This window comes from Coloeus monedula (genome assembly GCF_965178545.1).
Source record: "Coloeus monedula genome assembly, chromosome: 3".
Lineage (NCBI taxonomy): Eukaryota > Metazoa > Chordata > Aves > Passeriformes > Corvidae > Coloeus > Coloeus monedula.
In genome coordinates, this window is record NC_138783.1 from 40,514,396 (window position 1) to 40,538,790 (window position 24,395).

A 24,395-nucleotide genomic window follows, 5' to 3' on the forward strand; every position below is an offset into this window, starting at 1 on the left:
CAGGGTGACTGATTAATAAGTTGAACAAGACTGGACCCAGTACCGATCCTTGGGGAACACTGTGAGCTACAGGGCTCTAACTAGGCTCTGCACCACTGGTCACAACACTGATCTCTGACCTCCAGCCAATTCTCAATACACTTCACTGTCCACTCATCTAACCCACACTTCCACTTGAAACACTTTATACCAAAAATCAACACACCGCTTTCAGGAAAGTATGAGCACGTCAAGCTATGTGCTTTGAATATATTTGCTGTGAAAGATATGTGTACTATCTCCTTAGCTTGGCTTTTTGGAAATTCAAAGCTTCAAGACACATAGTTTTAGGGTGATATCCATATAAATATGTATATATATGCATGCAGAGTACTGCCACAGACATTTGAGCTATTAACACTGTTAACTATTGGAACAAGATCTCTCTGAGTATCTGTCAGGATACCTGTTCCTGTGCATACAGAGACCTTTGGAACTAGGATTTTAATTGCACTAGGATCAACTTCGTCTCTTGAATTGTTTGTCATATTATTGAGAGATATTTTTAATTTTCCTAACAGAGATCTGTCTTTGTCCCACTAGGCTAAGCTTTAATTAAGAAACGTCAACGTTGCTAACAACTGCACAAAGAGGGACGGAAGGACCTTTGTGACCAAGGATGTGGTTGTCATGGAAACTCTTGCTGTTTCTGTCACTGACTGGCTGTCTTTCAGGTAAATCAAAACCAAAACAACAAAATTTTCTTATCATTTAAAGGCTCTTAACTGCAAACAGAAACAGGAACATGTAAAAGCAATCTGGAGAAGATCAACATCGTTATGAAAACTATTTGCCTGAGTGTGCTGACCCACCCTTAAGGGAAGGAAGCACTTAAGATTCAAAAATGCTCCTTGGTCCAAAAGAATGACAGAAGTCAGAGAGTCTGCAAACAAGCATAGAGTGTTATTGGTGAATTATGCACTTGGAATAAAAATTGGTATTTTAGTCCCTGACCTACTATATAGGTGCATGGCAGTGGGGTTTAGATAAAAAAGGGTAGACTAAAGTGAAAAGAAAGATTAAGCACATGGCAGTGGATCTTGGATCAAGGGGCAGGCCGGAAGGGAAAAGAGAAATAGGTTCATTTAAAAGGGAGAGATGAATTAAATAAAGGAAAAGAGAAAAAGGGAGGACAAAAAAGAAGAAAAAGAAAAGCAAAAAAGGGATCACCACCCCTCTAGTGGCAATCCATCCCTGGTGGGGATGCCTGTCCTGGTCTCAGTGCCAATCCAGCTGAGGGGATGCCGATCCTGGTTTCAGTGCCAACCCAGGTGATAAGCAGCGATCCAGCTGCGTTGGTCCAGCTGATGAGATGTCCAGGGTCTAAGGGGCACTGCCTGGGATTGGGTGGGGAGGTACCTTTTTATGGCCAGGTTTCTTTACCCTGAAGACAAGTTTCTCACTTTCTCAGCTAATAACTTATCATGCAGAATCCATTCTTTAAGGCCTTTCTGGAAATGGGTCTGAGGACTTCTAAAGTCTTTGGTGGTCCCAATCTCACCTTAAAGTCCATGTTGGCTTCCTGCCAATCATTTCTGTGCTCTGCTGTACTGTGTTGGGGTTCTTTCTCTCAGAAAATTGCTGCCCTATGTCCACCTGGCCCCTCTTCTCCAGTCAAAATTTGTTCTTTCCCAGAGCCTACTACCAAAATTTCATGTCCATTGTTACTAAAAGTTCTTGGTTGGCTTCACAGCCATCCCATTATTGGTGTTTGAGATACATTAGCCACTTGTCTTCTGGAAGGTGAGAGCTCAAAAGATTCTTGCTTTGGACCACTGTTTATAAGGTCATTAGATAGGGGGCTTCAGTAGTCATTGGCCCTCATAATTGAGAGCTCAAAAGGGTCTCACTTTAGACCACTGTTGTAAGACTGCAAGAGAGTGGGTTTTAGTCATAGCAATTTTCTGTTCTGGATGCAATTCAAGTTGGTAACTTTCTTTGAAGGTTCAGTAACAGAAATATTATTTTATTTGGGTTGTTCAGGCAAGAAAGTTGAAGGCTGCTCATTAAAAATCTGGTACTCTTCTGCTTCCTGGGAATAGACAGTGTTTCTGACAAGCTGGAGAGGGGCTTAGTCCAGGTGCAGTTCTTCAAGGCCAAAGCCTAATGAGCATTTCTCAGACCACAGTGGGGCCTAAGGGTGGGTGGGAATGCGGCTAAAGTCAGCTTCTTTGGGCTTCTATACTGCGTGGTGAAACTATAAATATTTAGACTAAGATATTAAGAAGCCCTGTCCTTGTAGTAAGATATGATTATTGCATCTCAACAGCTCCTAAGCTATTCTTTTCCCAAATTCTTCCAAAATTTATTAGATTTGTGTCATCACAAGATGAAATTCAAAAGTCAGTGAAATAAAACACCTTCATTTGTAACAATAAAATGATATTTTACACAGGAATTTGATAGCAGAAAGTGCCCATGGATGTCAGTGTACATGCTTTGGATGCATACATGAAACAGTCTGATTTATTCTGGTTTCCTTCATATAGCTTCATTTTCTTGTTTTATCTAAGTCCATTGATTTTGGACAGGGAAATTTTTGTTTTATTTGTGTGGATTGTCAGCCACATTGTAAATTTTGTCAGCATTTGTATTTTTTTGATTCTAGCAGCTGTAACTTACAAACACCACCTATTGATGTAATTTTTTTTTAATTGAAATTTATATTTTTGTTGCTACAAATTGCAAGACATTTGGTGCAAACTCCAGAAGGATGTCAGAAATTTAAATATAGGATTTCTTCTTAAGAACTATTTCTTTTGTCTTGAAGTCTTTGAGTTAAACGTTGACATCTGGCAGAAGCTATTTATCTGTGCAACTAATGTACCTGAGCATGCAGTTGGTTTCACACAGCTAATATCTCCTTACCCTCAGCTGCTGTTAGAGAAAATACCTGTACAGTTTGCTCCAAATAGATTAATCTAACTCTGTAAAACACATTAATATGCTTCAAAATTTGTGAGACACATATCATATGCTGACAATTCTGTATCCTAAAATTGGATATACAGGAATGAGCTTCAGCTGTTTGCCACAGGCATTGTTTAGGCATGCACATTCAGGCAATATCTTGCAAAGACTTAAAAGCATTAGCAGTGACTAATTGCAATATAGCATTAAAGTGTGTAACTACTTTGCAAGTTAAACTGAAAGTCAATATTTACAGAATAATTTTATTTAAATAACATTATACCCTGAAAACTCTTTCCAGTCATTCAGCACCATATTTAAATTGACTGTTCCTCTCATCTGATAATTTGTTACTTGTATCTGATTGTTTCTAAAGCATTCCTTTTTTAAAATTTCATTCTGGTTTGTGATTCTTAAGGGTTTTTAAACGTTTATTCTGTATTACTGCAGAAGATTTAACTTCTGTAAGAAATAATTTTTAACTGCAGTGCTTGTTTTCACATGTTTGAATATAATGTGGTAACATACATTTTTCATATGCACAAAGATAACTTTTTTATTATTTCATGTGAAATAATAATTATTCATTGTCAAATTTAACGCTATAAGAGCTGAAATTAACCAAATATAACAAAATTGGATTCAAAGTTATTTTAATAAGATCATCAGTATAACTAGTAATTTACTGTCTCCATAACTATCATATTTGATTACATCATCCTGCATTTGGAGATGCTTTTATATTACAGCACTCATTAAAACATGTTTACAACTTCAATGGTTCATTCCAACAGCTGATGCAATTCAAGGTAGCCTAGTAAGTTTGATGCCTGAATGCACTGTTAACAACAGAGCAATAGATATTGATGGTGCTCCACGAAGATAAAGTTCATTAAATTTCTGTTCTTTTAGGCTGTGTTAAAATTCAGTACTTACTTATCCATTAAATCAACATATCATGGGATCAATCCTAGCAGCAGGCAGTGTTTGGAAGAGATTACTACACTGTCGTATTGATTTTGCAGTGGTGAGGGAAAGAATCCAAGAAAAGGGACGACCTCTCTAATTTGTGTTGATCCCATTTTTATATGACTTTTATCTTAAAACTGACCCTGTTATTTTGGGTTTTGCTTAAGTGTGAATGTATGGAATTTGCCTAAGCTGAAGGGAAAATAATGTTCGAATGGAGAAAAAAATGTATTATTTTCTGAACATAAGTGTGAGGACTAAATTATGTCTCTTACTCTGGTTTAAGGCAAAGGTAGTCTGGGAGTACAGCTCACAGTTATACACTTAAATTGTCAAAAACTTCACAATTATGAAATATTGATAATTAACAGATGAAAAGAAGATCTCAGGATTGATATGTTCCTTCTTATGTGTAGTACTGCCCTTCAAGCCAAACTGGAGTGGAAGAGGAGTTAAGCTGTTGTTTTTGACCTAGAGACTGCCTCACTACTGAACCAACAGTAGCAAAAACCCTGATAATTTTTGGAGGCTTTTGGGGGGATTTCTTTTCTGTTTCTTCCTCTTATGAAGGTTTCCTGTAGAGAAAGACATCACGCTGCAAGAGAACATATTACCATGGGGAAAACTGTGAATCTGAAATTCAGAGTAGCATTTAAATCTGATTTGGTTACAGTAATACCCAAATACAGAGATGCTCAGTTTAAATTTAGTCCAAGTTCATCAGAATTTACCGTGGGTGTATATTCCCAGGGTCTTATTGTCCTGGTTCCCCATAATCACTTTACAGTCTGCTTTTATGTGTATAGTAAAGGCTATTTATTTTTGGTTCACACTAGGAACAATTAAGCAGAGAACCTTTTTTGTCTGGACTTGTGAAAATTTTATTGCACTGATTTCTCGGAGAAGTTGGAATTGCATATTGCTGAAAGGTTTTGCTTTAAAACAGCCCTTCTGACCTTGTTATGAGACAAATAGGTATGTCTCTTCATGTTTCAGAAAGGGAAGGATTTTTACAGTAGAAAAAAATTACATCAGGTAATTACATCTCATGGTTTATAGAAAAATTAAGACAGTGGGTTTTATTTGCAGATGTAAGACACTTGAAAAATCTATCTTGAGAATAGGACTCCTGTCACTCCTTTATTAATTATTGCTGCCTGCTACAAGATGTTTCAGGTTTAAATATATGCTAAAGGTTGCATAATAGAGTGAGTGGTATTTATAGAGTTCTAATTCTGTTTTAATCTAACACATATTCTGTATGCCTTTTTGCTCCCCTGCCCATTTATCTACTTCTGTATTATTACCTTCTGCATGTTAATCAGGGCAAAGTGAGACTCATTTTCTCTGTAAGACTGTGTAATTCATGGCATCAATAAAATTATGGGTATAATGAGAGTAGCAAGACTTCACAAGATATAGGCAGTACCTCTGAGACCCTGTGGTCACTGTTCATAGTATCAAGTGGATAAACATTTGTCCTTAAACCTCATCTCTATGCACCATTCATTTCTGTTCACATAAAACATTCTTACTACCGAGCAAAGACTGCCTAAATACTGAGGTTTTTTTCTGTATCCCTCAATATGGTGCTCAAAGTTAGAACCAGAATGACTTTTTCTGAACAGTTGTTTGCTAGAATATAGTATAAATGAAGACTTACAAAAAATGCTCTTAAGTAAGAGAGCCCATGTAGAACAAACACAAATGTCCTGTCTAGTTTTGACCTGCAGCTGGCAGCAATCTCAGGTGCTTCCAGTTTTTTATCATATCCATCCCTCTCCATCTGGCTACTTAGAGGCTTTTAGGAATTGTCTCTATCATTTGCACTTATCAGCTTCCAAAACACATCTCAAACCTGCTTAATATGCAACTTTCAGAATTACAGCAGCCATGGCCAGAATTAAAATTCATAGCCTAAGGTTCACAAATTCATTAACCAAACCAAATAAATATGTATGCTACTCTTAGTGCCAGGACTATTTCTTGTTTTTATTCTTCCATTTTTTAGACAATGTCCTTCCCAATTCAGTGGACAGTATGTGAAATGTTGCTGCTCTGCCAAATGAAGGATGAACACATGAATGACCAGTGTTTATCACTGATAAGTCTATACACTTATCCATGGTACCCTGCCCCCAACTCCTGGCCCTGCACTGATGACAGTATAGGAAATACCATGCAACATTGTCACCTTTGATAGCTGAGCATAAAAGCCTGGAGACAGAGTTCTAGATAAGTGCCTGGGGACTTTCATGTTCACAGACATCTGAGTAAAAATGAAAAATGAGGTAACACACTTAAACCTTCTACTGCCCATCCAGAAGTACTGCATTTGCAAAAAGTGCAAAGGAAGGAAACAGCCACAGTGGTGAAACCCAAGGTAGATTGCTGTGCACATCCTCACTCCTGGATCCAGTGCTTAGTTGAATTGGGCAGAAAAGCACTTATCTCCTCAATGTTGCAATTTCTATAATTTTAAATCCAAAAGTTTTGAACAGTGGAAATGTAAAAATTATTTACTGCTATCAGAATCCTGAAGTGTGTTTAATGCTAAGTAATCAGGAGTGTTAAGGATTGGAAAAGTTGTAGGCATGAAAAAAGTACTGAGTATGGATTTAAGAAAATATTTTTAGGAGAAATCCTTCTGCTTGATTGCATGTTTGGGTTGTTCTTTTTAATATATTTTTTTGTATGTTTAATTTATAAAGCTGGTTTCCTACTCTAGGCTGACAAAATGTTGAAAGTAGCTCTTACGACTCTTCCCAGGTATTCCATGTCATACTTTTCCGAATACTGCAGTGGGTGGCACTTCACTAGAAGTTCTCATCCCCAGGAACCTCTGCTACTTTCATTCATATTACTGGGAATTCAGCTGTTATACTACACATTGCAAGAGTGATAAGGTTTTTGTAGGAATATTTGTAATTGGTTTGCTTGCAAAAGTAATTCATTCTATGAAGTGGTTAACATTTTCCTTAAGCGTGCTTCTAGATGACCACTTCTCATGATCAGAAGTAATAAAAAGAGTAATATTTAGTCTTAACAAGCAACCGAGTCTGTTTTCCCTTACTTCCAGAGCCACACATGTGCAAGGAGTAGTTAGCTCATAATACGGAATAATTTAGAGTTTCCATGCAGCAGTAACAATATCACAAATACATAATAAGGTATTAACTTCATTTCAAAAAGTCATTAGAGGTTAGTAAAATGTTTCTTCCATCATTTACCTGGCCTTTTCTAATAGGAATACAATAAAAGGGCAGTGAAACCTTGGAAATATGACAAATTCAGCTTTGAAATGAAATACTAGTTTTCCTGTAATGAGGTCAAACCAATATTGGAAGAGGTCTACTAGGAGAGCTGGCAGATATGAAAATGCTTCAAGTTGGAAAACAAAATTAAATAACTTTAAAAATTAAATGTTTTATAAAGTTTCTAATAGAAATTCTGTGGTCAATGCAAGTGAATAAGTGAGTGTGTGTGTGTGTGTGTGTGCATGTACCTGTGCTGAAAGAGAGTAAGACTGGGTTGCCTTCTAAATAATTCTGAGTTGTATTAATCCCTGTTCTCCCCACACACACCTTCCACATTCCCCCTGGATGCTCAGTGGGAGCATAGCAAACTTTCTATTGCTCACTTTCTTAGAGCTGGTCAGAAGTTTCTCAATGTGCTATCAAATTATCAGGCTAGATGTGCTCTGGAATTTTTCTGGCTTTCCTGTCCTACAACCACATGAGAAAGCTTGAATAACAACCAAATTGTTGGTTCATGTCCAGCCCTGTTCCAAGAAATAGCACCTACAGCTTTTAACCCTAAGGAATACCAAGCTCAAACCTTCTGACAATCTAATTTACAGGTTGCCTCTCACCTATAGAAATATAACGTAGTAGTAAGAAAAATCTAAAATTTCTGATAATTTTTGCAGTAAATAACTGAAGAAAATACCACACTGTATGTCAAGATGTTAGGGGAAAAAACCAACAGCAACCAAAAACACCTGCAAGGGGGTTTTATGTATTTATTTCTTACTGCTCAATTCCAGTTTTAGGTAGCAAACATATTATTGCAAAAGTTCTCTGTGTCCTTGAGACTTCCAGAGTTTACTTTTCTTTGGTAAAAAGTTCCAGTCAGGACTCTTCAAGTGGTATATTGCCAAGTGTGTATGGTGGTCTCTTCAGTTTTTACCTAGCATGGTCAAACACGCTTCATGACAACACGAGATTGAACTGCCAAACCACAGACCACAGTTCTGGGGTAAATGAAAACTCCTTGCTCTTTCAAATGCAAAAGATTTTTATAGCAAATAACATCACAAAAACTATTTGCTACCATGGATTGAATATATTTAGAGAATAAAAGATGGAAGTAAATGTTTAACGTCGGGGAAAAAATCAGAATGTGTATAAAACACCTCCAGAAATTATCCAGGGAGATAAACTCATTGCTGTATTTGAATTAAAAGTCATGTAATTATTAAGATTATAAAGTTTCAGCAATGATATTATCTTCTTCCCACAGCTAAAGTCCATAGCTACTCTATATATGATAATTCTCTGTGTTGGAAGGTAACACATATTTGCCTACTTGCAAATATTCTCCTCTGCTCCCTCTGTGCTATCTTTTTCTGTTAGACTTTCCCCTCAGAGTAGAGGCAGTAGATTAAACTCAGAGCAGTCTTAGTCAATATGAAGTTAATACTTGTTGTCTATATCATACCTGAAAATCTTCATATGCAAAAATACTTATGTGTTTAATTTCTATTTGTTCATTTGTTTATCAGTGGATTATGTAAAAAGCTTTCTTACCACTTGAACACATGGTTACTTTTTGGAGTCACCCCAAAAAAGTAATCATCAGCTCCTGTGTTGAGAACAAGATCATTATTTGGAAAAATTACTTATATAAGAGCAAAATCTGGCAGTTTCTCCACATGGGAGACAAGCCAGCTGATGTGAAGAGGTCATGTATCAAATAATGAATAAATATACTTCATAGCTATGTGAGCTGATGAACATAGGTAGCTATGACTGAACTTCTTGCTGTTCCAGAGTTAAAGATGCACTTGTCGACTCTAGACTGCCTTTGTTTAAATTGGTGCTAGCAGTTCAGAAACAGAGATTTCCTAACTGTACTCTGACTAAATCTCTTTCCCAAACTGAATGAAAATAAAGTGTGAAAAATAAATCTCTCTCCTGTCAGAAAGCAGGACATATGCATACACTGCTCCATGATAAGACAGTGGGAGGCAGTTTATCAGGCTCCATACAGCACCAAGACTCATAACTGCTTTGCTCAGTGGACTGCTTTGATAGGGAGATTTTTCCCTGTTAAGTGCAGTAGTGTGAAAAATGTTGATAATAGTGAAGAGCACATCCTGCACTTTTGGATTTTGTTCAACATGGCTAGGTGTGCTATGTACTGAGACCACTTCAGCAGCGGTTTTAGTTCACTTCTTTGGATTTATCAACCTTAATGCTAGGTATTCAAATAGAAAGGCTTTTTCTAGAATTTTGTTAAATACTCCATCAGAGCTGGTTTTGACTGAAGTTTTTCTGTGGTTGTATGTTGGGGGAGTGAGGAGGACATATAGGTTTTAATGTTTTTATCTTAGCATCCCTACAGCTTCTACAGTGAGCTCAGTGGTTAAACTGTTCCTGTACCATTGATGTCCACTGGAGCGTGACCCTGTGGTGAGTGCACCATGGCCTGTGTTTGCCCTTAATATGGTGTGCAACTGTGAAAAGGGAGTGTTGTAGTCATGGCACTATAAGTAGCATCAATTTAGCTCAGTGCAAAGCTGTAGGTGGTTTGCTGTGGCTCACCACACAGCCATAAAGAGTATCATCTCTGTTCAGCACAGAATTGCAAGTGATAGTATTTAAACTCCCTATAACACTGTGAATGACAGTACTCTCATTTTGTCCAGGAGGAAATGTGAAGACAGGCATTCTGACTGAGCCTGTGATTTAAGTGAGTTAGGTAAAAAAAGAATATAATCTCATCATCTGCAAGAGGATGTGGCATCACTGAAATTTACTATTGATTTTAAAGTGATTTTAAAAGAACAATGGATCACAGAGTCAGCCATTTTAGAAGAAAAAGATGAGTATGTTCATAAATATTTCCTGACATTAGCACAAAGTAACTTAGCAGTTCTGAATCCCTCTCTAAAAATGCTGCCTTTCTCTAAGCCCTGTGGAAACTACTCTTAGATGAGTTGCTTGGTCTAGATGATTCTCCAACTGTTTTTTACTTATCATTGAAACCCTACCCTGTTCAAAAAGTTAAAAGTGAAAAACATCTCAAAAATTATTTTTTAACGCAAAACATTAAAATATATTAATAAGATATTAATAATATAGTAATAATTTTAATAATAATTAAAATGCAACAATAAAATGTAGAAGGAAAATATGCTGAAAAAGAACAGTAGAGTACAGAAATTAATGCTTTTTGCCTTATAGCTAAGTTTTTACTAAGATATTATAAAGTGAGGTTTGTGATGATCTCTTCTAAATCTACAAATGTCATAGATGGATGGAAGGTGAGGAGTGAAATCATTACATCTGCAGGAAAATAAATCCACTCTGATTTGGTGATCTTACCCACCAGGAGTTACATGAAACATTACAATTCTCTAGAGTTTATGCTTGTACCTATCATTTACTCTCTGTAATATATCAGAATAATCAAATTTTATAAAATAATTATGACCCAAAGTAGCATATTTTTCTGTTTATAATATATTTTTTCTTTGCTTAATTCATATTGTTTGATGACCATTTTAAACAGAATTTTTAAAAGTATAGAATATATATTTTCCATTTGCTGGGCCATTCTTAAAACTTTGTAACAGTGTTAGATGTATCATTTTAATGAGTTTAACATTCATAGCTGTGGAAAAAGATCATAAATAATGTACAAATTGGGCAACTCAGACAGGAATGGACACAGTTAAATGAACAAGAAACCATTGCAGATCTTTCCTTACATTAATTTCACCATTGATTTGACTCATTGGGTGAAATGGGGCCTAGTGCTGGCCTTCGTGAGTTTAGCATATGATTTAGTTGGTATAAGTCCTGATATACATTGTCTACAATTGGATTATCTCATCTAATAGAAGACAGTGCAAGGCAAACAACAATCTAAAAGTTGACCAGTTTGTACTTTTAGACTTCTACTGTGGTTTTTAGTTTGATGTTTGCATCATAATTAAAATTTAAGAACTTTTAATCTGCACCTTTAAGGAAAATGTCAAATATTTGTTTTGTCAAGATATCCTGTATGCGCTCCTTTACAATTCAGAATTTCCCATTAGATTAGATTTAGGAATGAAAAAAGTAAGTTTGTTAAAAACTGAAAGTAAAGGAAAGAAAAGAAAAGGAAAGAAAACTCTCTATGTCTTCTCTGTCCTGTTCAGGACGTCTGTAATTTATACTGTTTTCTGTGGTAGTTAAGGCTATAAGTTTGTATGTGTCCCAACTTGCACAGGAAGACAAGTACTGTAGTGCAGTCTGGCAGCATAGTAGATATGCCAGACTATTATAAGAAAAATTAAGTAGGAGATCTAATGCAAAAAATTAGCCTTCTGATTGTGTGTGATATATGAAAAAAAAGAAAAAATCAATCAATTCAATACCATTTCCAAGGAACCCACAAGGTCTTATTTACTATAATATTTCTTTTGGTCAGTTGCCCTTATATTTGTTGGTAAGGTTTAAAATACCTGCAATAAGAATTTTTATGACAAGCAAAATACTTTAAAATATTAAATTAATTATTTTTTGATGTAAGACTTAAGAAAATTATGATTTAAAATATTTCTAATTTTTAGAAATACTTTAAGAAAGGAATTATTGAGTTTCCACTTTGATAAGGTATATTTTGTCATAAATTTTAGAGTTCTGTTATGAACTTTTCTTAATTAACCTCGTTTTTACATTACTCATGTCAGTGAAAAAGTTCATTTTAAAATACTAATTAATCCTCCAAATAGAGTGAAAGCACATGCCTTTCTAGAAAGGCTTCCCATTTATAACCTGAGTCTCTCTGGAACATTTTTATTATATCTGTTCTCGTGAAAGTTTAAATAAATTTCTTCTTTCTCTCTTTTACTCACACATTTCCATCAGTTTTCCTTCTACAAAAACTGGTATGGGGAAGCCTTATATTATTTCATTCCACTGTGTAAACAGTGCTGAATAATATTCCAAGAAGTTCAAAATTCCTAAAATATTTGGAGGTATCAAATACAGATAATATTCATCTGTATAAAGAATATAAAGACTTCAGTTATTTGTCAGACTGACTCAAGAAGCATCTTACTAAAGACAGAATTAATCACAGTGGTTTTTGGTATTTTCTTGGTGTTTAAGTAATAAGAAATTGTAAAATAAAAACCCTAGCTCTAGTCCCAGCATACTTTAATGAAGATTTTTTGGCGTGAAATAAAAGTAAAGGATTAAAAATAGATCTATGTCCTGTTTCTAAATCCACAAAGAATATTAATGTATCTGCAGAGAAATTCATCAAAACTGCTTTCCAAGGTTCTGATCGCAATATTCTCATAATTAATTTCAAATTAGATTTGTTTAGCATTGGCTTAATTTGTCTAGGAGTAACCAATACAAAAAAATCAGCAATTGATGAGTTCACTTCTGGGTGGGAGCCCTGAAATTTGCCTTTGCTCTAGTTGCAAAGGCATATCCGCAGCACATTATGTTGTCTGCCCAAGTTATTGCAATACTGTAAAAGGATTGCCAGGTCTTTAAGAGTCCATGTTCAGGGAACTTCGTGGACATAATTTTAGAATTTTTGCAGTTGAACCCAGAGAATGCGTTTTATTCCTTGCAGAGATATTTTTGTTAGTGTGGAACTTGTTTTGTTCCTGTGTTCAGTGAGACACGATCACAGCTGACAGTGATAATAGTAGTTTTCCTCTGTCCTAAATTTAAATTGCAATGGATAAATAGTTAAATTTGCTTTTAAGCTTTTATTATGAATTCCAAGGATCACACACTTAGAGATGATTAATCCTCAAGGCCATATGCTACCTAAGTAAACAAGCCCCTATGTTCTTGATATAATAATATGGCAAAATTATAAGTGAGATTTTCCATTACAACATATTATAATGCCAGTAGGAAAAAATTGCTATTATTAAGTTCACAATTGTTCCCTCTTATTTATTATCTCATTGTATTAAATATTGATGGAGTTAATAGATTATCAGCTTCACCTTAATGGTGTCAAACAGGCCAAAATGTAAATAGGGATTGCTTTGATGGCATTTATTGATTTATGTGCAATGCCTTTTAACCATTTTTGTGCTTGACCTACACATTTGCTTTAGACTTTAGTTCGTAAAGAAAATGCAGGGCCCGCCCTGGTCGTACTAGGAATGAGTTGCTTAAAAAAATGTCTCCACCATGCAACTTTTAGGATTTGCAAGTAGAGCTGTTTCTATATGTCCCTCACATGCTGCACCCCATTCTTCTAACAACAAATCAATACTGCTTTAATTCAGTAAATTTCAGGCACTGTGCTGAAGTTTTATGTACTAAGACTCAGAAAATGAGACATTGTTCTGCTTAGACTTCTTGGAGATATTGATATAACCTATTTCAAGATATCCCGACATGCTTCTTAGGAAACATTCAAATGTCACAGATTAATAAATGTCAGAAATGGTTTTATTTGAACTTCTAAAACGAGTTAGAGAATTTTGACTTGTAGCTCCTGCAATTGATGTGTTAGTCAAATAAACTGAGATAAGACAATAACTGTCCTGGTCTCTCTATGTCCTCAACCAGGCCCAAAGAGCATTCTTGTAATTAATGAGTAGAGCCAGCCAGGGATAATTTCCTCTGAGATGATGTAGAGACAGGAGCGTTCTTGTAACAGCATGTATAGCAGCATGGCTTTGATCTTCAATTTGCAGGAATATGAATTTCAGGTAACCCTCTCGCCCTTTAAAAAAGAAAGAAAAGGTAAAACAAAAGGGAAAAAAAAAGAAAAACAATTGTTAAATAGATGCTGGTCCTTCAAAAGTCTTCATTATACCTTGGATGAGCTGATTAACTTCATAAAAATGACCTTTCTATTGGTGATAAAGGGAGTTTAGTCTCATTTGGTGTGTAATTTAGTGGGTTTTTTTGGCAAGATTAAATCAAATCCATCTATCTTATACAAATGAACTAGTGTGAATTTTTATTAAATAGATTTGTGCCCAATCACTGCTCATATCTAATTTCTACTGCCTTTTTTTAGTTTTTTAAAACTCTGACTAATTTACTCTCCTGCTGCCCCACCCTACCACCCACTTCTGCTGCCCCAATTGGTAAGGGAGATTCACTAAGTAAACCTTACAACTCCAGGAATGAGAGATTTTTTTCCTGTTAATTTTATTGTATCACACATTCCAAATGGTTAAAATAAAATTTACAACACCCTGCTGTCTTAACAGTAAACTAGCTTTCCTTAATGAAATTAAATCCATACAGTATGACTGGAGAGTAAGTCCTTTGGTACTTGCCTGAATTCATAATAGATAGAAGTGTAAAAACCTAAATAGATCATGTGCAAATGTAGATTTTTCAGAACAGTAAAGAAAGATTTAGAATAGTATATTCTCAGTTGATCAGCCAACTACAGAATTCTAATTATCTCATCTGTGGATATACAGATGAGATATATATATAGACATAGAGATTTCATTTCTTAAAGAAGTTTTGCAGATACTTTGCAAAACTGTACATCTGCTATGTTTAACTGTAGACAACCAAACAAATCAACCAATCTTCCGAACAGAAGCCCTCTGCAGAAATTATTTTGACATCTATAGGATTGGTTTGTGTTTGCTTTTGAATTAAAATGAATATCTGCTAAAATATATGTTGCTTTGTAAACCTATATTAAATATATTTGCTTATCATATCATCCTTCTATTTAAGAGTTTTGGAAGTAAGTGGACATAATTTTACTTCCTATACTAGGTATTTAATTTAGGCACATTAAATTAGAAGTCTGTCCTCCAGGTATCATCAACAAAGACAAGAATAACAGTCCTGAGAGATTATTTTAGGATACAGGCTGAAAGCCTTATTAATCATTCTCAGTAGTATTTTTACAATGCAGTGTAGTTCTCACACTCTATACTCTTTTACATATCTCTCTTCTTCATGGGTCCCACAGTCTTTTTCTACATAAAATCAGACGTGTAGAAACAGTTACTCAAAATCAGCCAATTTAGTTATGAAATATAAACTTTCTCATGTAATGAAAGTATTAAAACCCTGAGAGCAGTTTTCAAAGTTTTCCTACCTATTTCAATATGAGAGTGTCATAATACTTAAATTAGTACAAATTTTGATATCTGGAAGTTCATAACAATGCATGTTTAGTGCACTGATCCTTCTATTTTATTTCACTGTCAAAGTTAGATAAATAGTATTCTCCTCAGCTGTGGCTTCTTTTCTAGATGAAACAATGGAAGTATTTCTCATGCTTAATTTGAAATTAATAAAAGAAAAGGAATCAGAATAGAATTAGTTCAGCATATTTCTGTCATTTAGAATTTAGATAATGGTTAAAACTAAAATCACTATTAACATGTTGGATAGACATTTGCGAAAGAATAATTCTCTATATTTCCTCTCAGTACTTTTTTTTCAGATATGGTGTCCACCTTCCCTTATTCAAGAGTAGTGATGGTATTTACAGTGTTTTATGAGATAAGACAATAACATCACCTCAGATTTCTGAAACCAGTTTCACAAGACTGTTTGGATAGATCAAGGATGGAAGTCACTATTCTTTGGTAAGGCAGCAAATCAAATTATATTACCAGTGTGTTACAACAGACCCTGCCACTCCCGCTTTTATTTCTGGGAGTATTTAAGGAAAGCAGAGTATAGGATGTTGGTAGATGTATGGTTTCCAACTGGTGTTGCACCTTGTTTCCCAGCTTTATTTCTTCCTGTCATTCAGCTAATTTTTGCATTCCTTTCACATCATCTCTGTAAGTGTGAATTCTCAAAGTGCGCAGCACAACAGTGTGACAAGGAAAAAATAAACAAAAGCTGTTAAATGGTTATATTTATAGGAATGGAGTACTTCAAGCAGATTTTAGGAATTAACTGAAGAGCTTAAAAGCAAAATCATGCTCTTCGTTGACCCGTATGTTATGATAAATTCAGAGAATCATGCAATCGCAGAATGATTTGAGTTGAAGTGGACCTTAAAGATCATCTCATTCCAACTCCCCTGCCATGGGCAGGGACACTTCCCACTAGACCAGGCTGTTCAGGGCCCCACCCAGCCTGGCCTTGAACACTTCCAAGGATTGGGCCTCCACAACTCCTCTTCCAGCCCCGGGGAGGTCATACTTGAAATGCTGTGTCGGGTTCTGGACTCCACAGCACAAGAGAGACATGGGCAAACTGAAGGCAGTCCAATGAAGTGAAGTGTCTCCAGTGCAGGAAGGCTGAGACCTGGTCCTGTTCAGCCTGGAGAAAAGAAGGCTCAGGCCAATGTGATCAATGTCACAAGAATCTGAAAGGAGGGTGCAAAGAGGATGGAGCCAGGCTTTTTATTTACTAGTGCCCTCTGACAGGAGACAATGAGCACAAAATGAAGCATCAAGAAACACTTTTTCATTTTGAGTGTGACTGAGCACAGGTTGCCTGGAGATGTTGTGGAGTCTCTCTCCTTTGATCTATTCAACAACTTGCTGTACATGATCCTGTGCAATCTGCTCCTTGTGTCCTTTCTGTAGTGTGGGGGTTGAACTAGATGACCTCTGGAAGTCCCCTACAACCTTAGCTGATCTGTGAATTAATTAATCAGTACTGGGGCACGTTAAGACAGTCAGGGCTTCAAAAAAAAAAAATCAATGGAGGTACTAGGGAGTATGCCAAGAAGCAGGAATTGTTTGTGAAAACTTTCCTTAACAGTAGGGTGCATGTAATAGGCCCGTTGTCCTATGGCTTATTCTTCCTTATGTGTCAGGTCTTCTGCTCCCAGAGAAGTCAGCAGATCTCGGGCATTAAGTTTCCTAGTTAGAGAAGCTTTACTTCACCAAGCAAAATGCAAAAACCTTTTTCATTTTGTGAGTTGACATTTACCTGTGTGGTAGATTAAGTATAGCAATATTTTACCATTTCCTTCTCTTCCTCTAGCTTCTCTCCTGTCTTCTTTTTCATACATTTTCTAACCATCTCATTATTACACAAAACATGCTCTTAAAACTGCTCTATTAACATTACATCAGTCTACCTGTTTGACTTGTTGGCTTTAATACTTGTAAAATACCTTGTACTGACAGTCAAGTAGAATAGTAAAAAGCTTAGTAATTCTACAGACTAGGGCTTTGTAGTTATGAATTTTCTAATGTATGCAGTGGTTATTTTTCCCTGACTTGCTTTGGGGTCTCTAGGTGCTTAGCTTGAGAAAACAAAAAGGAACCATGTATGAATTTAGAAGTACTATTATGCAGAGTGCATTAACTGTGGTTTGCAACAGTTTGCTGTTTTGAAAAAAAAAAAAAAAATTCTTTGGAGATTTATTGGCACTAAATACAGCAGCAGAAATATCACCAGCAACATGTTCTTTACATTCCCAGTGGAACCCTGAGGAACTCTGGCTGCTTTCCTTCCTCATTTACATTCATTTTCTACTTGTTCAGCAGAGTTCAGAAAGAAGAAAGGAATTCAATTTACACATAGATAGATCTACATTGTTCCTGGCTTTTCCTGTAAAGATCATAAAAATACATGTTGATGGTTTGAACCTTCTTTTCAGCTAAAGGAAAAAGAAGGGAAATAAAATCTTTGTCCAGAGATGAAAAACATTAATCACTGAATACAAATGCTTAAAAATAAGCCTTTTTTCTGCAATCTTTTTTACAAGAAAACAATGTAGTATCATTCATTAATTATTTTTTTGGCTATAATTTGAATATGTATCCATGTGTGTATTTGTGTCATATGATTTAGCTTTAGTTTTTTAAGGCTATTGTGGTATATATTTTGTGTGTGTTTTCTAATTTTGGTAAATTTCAAATTAAATTTCTATTTTTCCTCCATGTTTTGCAGACAGGAAAGAATTTCAAATAGTACATTAAAATAAAAATTGAGCTGTCTCAATTTTAGTGGACCAGTTGTACCCTCAGCAAGACAGTTCTTGCAGAACAAATAGTGTCATGAAGTTATCACGAGTTACGTACATTTATGTGGATGATTTATGGTGATGTTGCATTTCACATCCTTTGTAATGACATGATTACCCATCAAAAAGAGATGAAAGTATGAGTATGGTGACATTACAATGTCACTATTCTGGTAGGTGTTATACAGTGTCATAATCCATGACACAGTAATTTCTTGCGGACAAAGAAATACAGATGGCTTGGCCTCTAATTAATCCATTATTCCCAGTCAAAAAGACAGCTCGAATTTTTAATTCAACCCCTCTCTACTTAATAATTCCTGGTTGTTCTTTAAAATACCCACAACAGGATGTTTAAAAGCTTTCTTTGACAGTGCTTGTACAAAAAGAAGAGTATAGTCTGTACTGCCCTCAGTAGTCTATAAGGTACTGCTAAAATGAATGTGCTTCATAGTGCAAATAATATTTTCTCAATAACCTAGATAAATAAATAATAAGTTTGCTTTGAGTTCCACTTCTGATATGTGTCCTTTTCTCTTAGAGTACACTAAAAACCATAAGTCAATATAACTGTTCTATCAGTACTGTACTGATTCATAATAGGTATTCAAAATTTTCCCATGTTTTGACACAGTAGCAGAAAACCATCTGAAGTTTCATCTTGCAGACCCTGGCATTTTCTAGATCTATTGCCAAAGGAATTTTCCCAGGTTGAGCAGACACATTTGTTTAAATCTCAGTATAAATTCACTGCATATAACCAGCAAATGCATGGAAACTATGTTACCAAATGCCTCTCAATTTTAAATGGCAATGACTGAAAAAACAGTCTTTATTACCTCCTTGACCTTGCACAATTTCTTAGAAAAACAGAAAGAGAGGGGTTTGTGGTCAAAATTCAGATCTGTTCTAAGCAGGTTTTTTCTTCTGTATTTCATTGCCTCAAAAATACAGTTTTGCAGAAACAAGTTCTCCTCACTAGGTGATTACCATGGGTCACTGCTAAACACATGCTGTAGAGCTGTGACTTCTCAGAGAACTGACAGCACAAAGAAGGGCTGTTTTCAAAGTATGAACCTCACGCCCTATGCATTTTTCTGTGGTTTGATTATTTGAGTATTGACACCGTTAGACCAACTGACACTACCAAGTGTGCCAAAGATCTTTACTTATTTTGCCATTAAGTACTTTTTTTTCTTATTACAGCATATGTTCTTTTCCGGTTGGTTGGTTTCTTTAACATTTTTATAAAATCTTGACTGTGAAAATGCAGGCAGAAGAATACAGTAGAATCATAGAAAAATTGAGATTGGAAGGAACCTCTGGAGATCAATTAGTTCAGCCATCATCTCAAAGCAGGGGTAATTATATCAAGACACCCAGTCTGGACTATGTCCATTAGAGTCCTGAAGAATTCCAAGAATAGAAATCCCACAATCTCCCTGGAAAACATGTTGCAGTATTAGACCACTCGTGTTTTTTTCCTTTGTATCCAGTACAAATTTCTTGCATTTCAACTTATTACCCTTCCTCCTATCAACTTATAAGGCAAGTGTAATGTCTGTTAATTAATGGCTTTATTTATAATTTACATTAAGCTGCTTGAGGGTGTAAAGAGCTATAACATGAGTGTAATGGTTAATGAAAAAAGAAAAAATTGAAAAAAAATGTTGGCTGGAAGGGGTAGAGTAATAAGATTATTTTGAGGCTTCCTTTTGATATAGGTGAACCTAGTAGACCTGATTCTACTCTGTTTGCTTGATTTTTGGAATAACTTAAAATCTTATTTTGCATTTACAATGTAGGGTAAGTGACATTTTGAAAATCTGTTACTGTTCTACCCTAATGCATTTTACCTTATTTTTTAATGGCATGATTTTCATTGGTTTTAGGTTTTTATCCCTTAAAATCTTGTTTATCCCCAATAAAAATAAGTAGAGTTCAGGGGGAAAATATTAGCATTTTATATGAAGGACTTGGTACTTGATTTTGCTTTCGCAGTTGGGAGAGAGATTTTATTTGACTAAGCTGGAGCACCACAGGTCTTGAGCTATGAAAAACAGAAGTGGTTTTAGTGAAAATCATCGTAGTGCATTGGGAATCTAAATCACTCTTGGTCAGGACTTATTGTAGCTCAGTGGAATGAAAATATTTCTGTATGGGTCTACTGTCTTTAAAATTTAATTAAAGGGGAAATGTTCAGTATTTGAATGGCTTATAGAATACTTAATTATGATACGTAATTTTATCTTTTATGACTTAATTGGCTAATTTAAGAGGTTATTTCCATACACATGACCTGTTAATGTACAATCTTTTTTAGATTATTACACTGTTGGTTTTTCTATTTGAATTTATCACTTAAACCATTAAGATGTATAAGTCCCCATGATACAGAGCCAAATTAGATGATGATGATGATTATAATGAGATAAAGTTCCCTTTTTTGGTGCTTGCTGATACTTAATATTTAATGCTGTTTTGTTGGACCTGGCACTTGAGTCATTTCCTGTGTTACTGTACATTTCCTTTTCTGCAGGAGTACCCTTGAGGTCTTGTAATTTGCAGGGAAGGGGGAGTTTCCATCAAGATTTTGACCAGTCTTTAATTATTTACCATTTCAAAGATTCTCTAATGTTTTTATTGCCCCCTTATGGGCCATTTACTAAAAAGCAATTTGCTGTTTTGGAGATAAATTAGCTTTATTTTTGCTTGTTGTAATACACAGCAAAAGAGCTGTAAATGGGCTTTTTTTCTGGTCATCAGAGATGCTATTAAATTCTACTGCCCTCATTTTTCACATTCTTAAAAGATCTATTTTTGGCCTTGTTGATAACAACAAACATCTTGACATTTTAATACTGCAGTTGCCTTTTCCTAAAGCCAATAGATAAAAGAGGATGTGAATTATTGCAATTTGTTACTTTGTTTAGCAGTCCTACAGAGAGCCAGGTTGCAGCTGGACAGCACTGACTGTTGCCTGAACATGGCCAACGAGTACTTTATGTTCCCAGCTTGGTCTACCACATGGGACTTGCATTGTGCCACAAAGGAGAAGGGTTTTTGTCTAGGCTAAATCCATAGACATGGGAGAAAAACAGATGGGAAAGTTTTGGACGCATGTCATGGATCTTGTCTTGACCTGCCCAAATCAGTTCCTTGCTGAAATGAGGCGGTGAGTTGTGTCATTACACAACTGGCCATCTAATGCGATTTGACTCCCATTTTTCACCTCTCCCTGAAATATGTAGTACAAATCCTGTGAGTCTTAAGAAGATTTTGATATGAAGGATCAGGCTTGGTTGCCTTGGATTAGGCCTCAGTAAGTAATGCTATTCTCTAGAGTGTTCTTTTCTTTCCCCTTATTTGATGTAGTTAGCACGTTTCTCAAGTCCATCAAGTGACTGAAATCAGGTTGAGTGAATCTGGATGGTAGGAACAGACTTGAGAGCCAAGTAAAGCTGGTTCCAGAAGGTTTGTTTAAATAGTTTTTTCTGCATTAACAAATCAAAAAAACAGTGTTTCTGGTGGTTTTGCTTCCCATTACAGCCACCAGAACTAACTGCTTGAAAATCAGCTGGACACTTTCAAAACAAGGCTAGGCTATTCCATAGTATTGTGCCTCTTCATCTCATTTTAAATCAATAAGGCATTTCATGTATAAATGAATGGGGCTGGTAGATAGCTAACTTCTTCAGTCATTTCCAATATACCTCTGTTTCCATGTCACTGTTTGAGGCATGTGCAAATATGTGTCTGTATTTATGTATACAAAGCAACTCTTCCTTGGATGACACATATTATGTAAGATAAACTGCTTGTGTGCAAGCAGTTTTGTCTGTGATACGTGGTGATTAATTTCTTACTCTACTTCGCATGCCAGTCTGCGGTTTATGGAATCATTTTGATAGTGCCTAGATATTAGTATAAATTTACTTTTATAGAGGGCATTTCATGATGGAGCACTCTTCAGTGTGCATATAGACTGGGCATGCATGTATGGAAAGTACTCAGAGGAAACTTAATTCACTGCTGGAATTTAACAACTCTTCATGTGTACTTGGAATTTCAGTATCTAAGTAGTTCTAACGCTCCTGTCTTTGAATTATGGCAACCTCCACAAATATCATGAAACTACCTTATAAGTGTGGAATTCTACTGATTTATTCTAGTTTTAGCTCAGTTAAGAAGCTAGCTAAACCTTACTGTCTGAAAATCTGTTTTCTAACCAAAAAAAAGTTGTAAAAAGAGAAGGGTATGGAGTCAAACCCCGCCTGATAAGGTTTCTCTTGCCGTCCAGTCATCAGCTTCCATGGACTTTAATTGATAGCCACCCCCATATTAAAAGGTTGGTCAAAATCCTGTGGTATGCTTGCGAGAACCAGTATGGACAGATAGCAATTGCAACAATAAAGCTTTGGATATCACTACTTGGAAGTACTTTTGGAGGGATTTAGGCAGAAAGTAAATACACTCAGGCCATTTTATTTATTTCAGAAAACTAATTAAATTATCTGTATTTGTCTACATTACTTTCAGGACTGAGTCTAAGGTGAGAATTGTGACATTTCATACAGAAACTGGAATTGCATTTAACTAAAACTACTGGTAACATAGATTCATATATGCAATAAAAAAAGAAAGTCTCAATATTTATCTCTTTAAGAATTAAGAATTTTCATTAATTTCACCAGTTTTCATGTTGATATATGTAAAAGCCTGCAAAATATAAACCTACAACTAGTTCTAGTAACTCTAGATGCTCAAATTCCCTTTTTAAAAGATTTATATAATCAGTATTTTAATTCTTATTCATGTCATGAATATTGTGGTTTTCACTTCAAAAATCAAGAATTATTGTCTAATACAAAGAGACGTGAGGAATAAATGGTTTTCGACTGAATTTTTCACCATTATTTTTCCTCAGTGTTTTTGGGGGTTTTTTCTACTTAATTACAACAGATGTACATCCTCTGTATTGGTTACATGTCTAGATCTGGGGATCTGTTCTTTTAGCTGTATAGCCCTCATTTCTGTTGCATTCATTTTCAAACACAAAGCTATTATTAAAATGCTGTTGGGAAGACATTGGCAGATGATCAGAATGTCTAGAAAAAAACAGGGGAAAAAAAGGCAAATATTATTTAGAAAATAACAGGAAGCATTAGTTGCAGCTGCCATGCTTGAGCTGTATATTGCAGTGCTAGAAGTGGATATTCAAGGGAAAGGTGGATATTCAAAGGAAACTTACTTTGAATATCCACCTTACTTTACAGTGTAAAAAGTACTTTTACTTTTGCAGTGTACCTTACTGGTACACTACAAAAAGAACAGATTGAGAAGAAAACTGTTAGATATCCTGTTCAACAGTCCTATTCCACAGTCATAGAAATAACATAAATATGTATTTTCTGCATGTTTTTCCCTGTCATTTTGGACGTTCACAGAATCAAAGAATATTCAGAGTTGGAAGGGACCCACAAGGATCATCAAACTCCAGCTCCTGGCCCTGCACAGGACAGCCCCAACAATCACACCATTAGCTTCTTGAAAATTTCTGGGAGGGATTTGTACTTATGGAAACTGCAGTTTCAAAATAAGGTTCTGAACAGTGAGAAACAAAAAAAGATCCCACACTTTGCAGAGCTTAAAATTCGTGTAAGCAAGTAGACAATAAGGTACTAATTGTAAGGAAAAGACACATTTTTTTCCCTCAGCTGAGATTTTGAATACATAACAGCCATGATAAGGGCATGATTATGCCTGATGGAGGTGTTGTTTAGAGGGTGTTTATAATTAGAGATTCTTCCAGTGTTTTGTCCTATCTAATTTGTTAATTTTGATGGAAGAATCAATAGTGCTAGCCAAAATAATTGGGAAAATTAGTAGCAACTAATATAACACGATATGCATGTCCTCCTTATTATAACTGGCTTTTAGGCAAGGCCTTGGCACAGTGGCAGCACATATGCAGAGGCTGGAGAATCTGCAAACTGACAGCTGCTTCGATTTTGATCTTTTTTTCATTTCAAGTACATTCATTGTAGCAGTGAAAACAGATGAGGAGGCAGGGAAGATTTACAGAAGACAGTGTCCCTGATAAGGATCAGTATCTCATTGTTAATTGAAGGAGTATGTGCATTACTTCTGGGAATGGCAGTTTTATTGTTCCTCCCAAGCTGTTACCTACAGGCTTGAAGATTTCACTTAACTGCATTCACTTGTACTGAGGCTTTAGAAGCATAAAACCTACAGATGAAAGCTGGAAAACCCAAAACAATCTCTTTTTGTATGTGTGTGTGTAT

General features: G+C 35.6%; 1 protein-coding gene across 2 annotated transcripts in view; it reads left to right on the forward strand.

The window, feature by feature from the left end:
- Positions 1-658: 658 nt before the first annotated feature.
- Positions 659-24,395, forward strand: part of CNTN5 (contactin 5) — a gene marked incomplete at both ends in the record, with an annotated part of 320,395 nt that continues 296,658 nt past the window's right edge. For both annotated transcript variants that reach the window (XM_082279212.1, XM_082279213.1), the window contains one exon: positions 659-713. In XM_082279212.1, the coding sequence (XP_082135338.1) occupies positions 659-713 (55 nt within the window). The remainder of the gene's footprint in view (positions 714-24,395) is intronic.